General features: G+C 38.5%; 1 protein-coding gene across 8 annotated transcripts in view; it reads left to right on the top strand.

The window, feature by feature from the left end:
• Nucleotides 1-3,069, top strand: part of LOC109377894 (zinc finger protein 82 homolog) — a 65,083-nt gene that overhangs the window by 51,298 nt on the left and 10,716 nt on the right. For 5 of the 8 annotated variants that reach the window (XM_019634366.1, XM_019634370.1, XM_019634368.1 and 2 more), the window contains 2 exons: nucleotides 1,087-1,213; nucleotides 2,550-2,642. The exons of 2 other annotated variants lie outside the window; for them this stretch is intronic. In XM_019634366.1, coding sequence (XP_019489911.1) covers nucleotides 1,087-1,213; nucleotides 2,550-2,642 — 220 coding nt within the window. Of the gene's footprint in view, nucleotides 1-1,086; nucleotides 1,214-1,945; nucleotides 2,007-2,549; nucleotides 2,643-3,069 lie in introns of those variants that run through there. One more of the 8 variants, XM_019634372.1, reaches the window with a different exon arrangement.

Genomic DNA, 3,069 nt, shown 5'->3' with positions numbered 1-3,069 from the left:
TTTTAGTTATGGTGAGAGGGAAGCCTTTTTTTTTTCTTTTTTTAAAGCTTTTTATTGGGGAATTGGGGGATGGGAACAGACAAGTTGCTGTCCTTTTGTTCTTCAGTGTAGTTGTGGAGGACGTTGCTTCACTGGCCCAAGTTAGCACCATCATTGAGCTCTTCCCGGGTGAGGCAGATCAGTCGCCGGCTTCTGGACGGCCACTCATGGTGGCTGCTGGCTGCTCACGCTGGCTGCTGGCTACACATGGTAGCCCATGGCAACCCACTGCAGCAAGGGTTGCAGCCTACACCATTCCTGGTGACTCATGGCAGCCCAGCTCCAAGTTGAGCTGTTGTTCAGCATCTTAGCCGTAGAGGGCAGTGTCACTGGCCCTCATATGTGGGACCCAAACCGGGGCCCTCTGGCGTCCCAAGCCAGCCCTTAACCAATGCGCCACTCGGCCGGCCCTTTTTTTTTCTCTTTACTTTTCTCATAAATTTTTAAATGGGAAATAAAAGACTACAAAGAAGAATATACTTGACATTGCAATAATATATGTTTTATCAGCAACTAAAGTTTCACATGAATTTATCCTCGTATAAAATAATATAAATGGAGTCACTTCAAAAAGATGTCAGAACTACCATCCCATAGGAACTGCCTTGGACGTCTTACCTCTTACCCCTCAAACCTTTGGAATGTAAAAGCTGGGCAAAATAACCTTGGGACTGGGCCTAAATAAAGCAACATTGTATTCCAAACAACTGTTTGCAAAGCCAAGGAAACACATTGTGACTGCCCACTGAAAATTAAAGGCATTCTTTATATTTAGCATCACTATGTTAGCTTATTGCACCTGGAGAAATTCCTTCCTTCTGTTGATATAATTATTCCCCTTCCCTTTCCCATAAATGCCCCTTGCCTTCACACTATTTGGGTTTCTGCCTGAATCAGCTCATCCCGAATAACTTGTTCTTTTAGATCTTAACTAAACTCTTGTTATTTCTTACTTTGGTATTTTATTTTCAGGTTGACACTCTACTCCTTCCATCTTAAAACCAATTTTCTTTCCTTTTAATTGTATTATATGGTTGTTTGTTTCAGGGATCAGTGATGTTCAGTGANGTGTCCGTAGTGTTCTCTCAAGAGGAGTGGGACTACCTGGATTTGGAACAGAGGGACTTGTATAGAGATGTGATGTTGGAGAACTACAACAACTTGGTCTCATTGGGTAGGTTACCTGCTTCTAGTAATACAGATTCTGTTCTCAGTAATGCTTTCTTCTCTGAAAATTTCAGCAATATCTTTCAAGAAATTACCTAAATTTCTGCTCCCTATTTTCAAGAGAATGGTTTGAGCTACATTTGTTTGAAAGTGAGTGTCTCCATTAAGCATATTCATCTTTCCCATCTTTAAGTGGCCTTCAGGCCTTCCTTAATGATGAAAGGGTTGGATTTGAAATCTGGGTGATTTATAGCCCTATCAGTGTTAAAGAAATCAGGTTTCACTTTGTGTTTGAACTTAGAATTGCTATAGGTATTTTGTTATTTGTTGGTTTACCTGTAAGGAAAATACCTATACCTAAATTCTTGGGTTTTCTTTGATTATCAAAAGAACACATAATTTTTGTAGTGATAAGTTGGATCAACAGTATTTATTTCCAATTCAAGAGAACTCATTCTTTTTATTAAACAAACATATTCACTTTTGCCTATTTTTATTATTGAAAGTTAAATATCCAAGAACTTTGTATTTAACATTGTATAAATAGCCTAAGAAAAAACAATAAATGCCTCAGGAAACTTCTTGTTTTCCTCTCAGCAAAATAATAATAAAAATAGCTAATAAAATATATGTAGCACTTAGTAGATATTGTAGTCAATGTTTAGATATAGATATAAATTAATGTAACCTTCTCAACAATCGTGTAAAATAGATAACTATTATTATCCTTATTTTATAGATGAGAAAAATAAAGCATAGAAATAAATTGTGCAAGGTCACGCACCTGGGATGTGGCAGAGGTAGGATTTGAACCCAGGCATTCTGTGCTGTCAAGTACTATTGCCTCTCGAGAAAGAGTACTTGTATGAATATAAATTAAAATAAGATCTTTTCCCTCCCTCTCTAATATCTGTTTATTATGTAACTTTAATATGACTTTTTTTTAACCATCTTGCCCTTCTTCATTCTAAAGGCTTTAACAATTACCATTTGACTCATAGTTTATTAAAAAAGTTAACCAACCGCTGAGCTGCCAACAGGTGGCAGGATGGCTCAGCTAAAAAAAAAAAAAGTTAACCAAGGCTGTATCGAGGTGGGGCAGCCAGTTAGCTCAGTTGGTTAGAGCGCAGTGCTCATAACACCAAGGTTGCTGGTTCGATATCCACTTGGGCCACTGAGTTGCGCCCTCCACAACTAGATTGAAACAACTACTTGACTTGGAGCTGATGAGTCTTGGAAAAACACACTGTTCCCAATAAAATTTTTAAAAAAGACTGAATCGAGGTAATTTTGAATTTATTTTTTATTTTCATATCACCTTACATTTTTTTTCTTTTAACCAGGGTGCTTCATTTCTAAACCAGATGTGATTTCCTTATTGGAGCAAGGAAAAGAGCCCTATAAAGTTGTGAGGAAAGAAAGAAGACGATATCCAGGTGAGTGAGGGCCAATCAGGGGAAGCCATCATCAGAGGAAATTACCCAGCTACTTAGGGAAGAGGCACACCCTTCTAATGATGTTTAGAAAGCCAAATTTGAAGGTCCATGGCCTGAGGAGAAAAGGTCTGAGACTTGGGAGCAAATTAAGGTCTTAGCTGGGGATACCAATAGAACCACTTCTGTATCTTATTTACCACTCTTTTTTTTTTTTCCCCTCCAATTTTCATCCTCTTTGAAGGGGGGTATAGGGTAGATAGGTGCTATCTTTATTTTCTGTTGACAGCCATTCCATCTATTGGGTTGTCTGAAAAGTCATGATGTATTTTTTGTTTTGTTTGTTTCTTTGTTTGTTTTTAGCTGAGCCATCCTGCTACCTGTTGGCAGCTCAGCTGCTGCTCAGCTCGGGCTGGACTCGAACCACTGT

The sequence above is a fragment of the Hipposideros armiger genome, unplaced genomic scaffold, assembly GCF_001890085.2.
Source record: "Hipposideros armiger isolate ML-2016 unplaced genomic scaffold, ASM189008v1 scaffold_1611, whole genome shotgun sequence".
In the NCBI taxonomy this organism is placed as follows: domain Eukaryota; kingdom Metazoa; phylum Chordata; class Mammalia; order Chiroptera; family Hipposideridae; genus Hipposideros; species Hipposideros armiger.
This window is presented reverse-complemented; position numbering and strand designations above follow the sequence as displayed.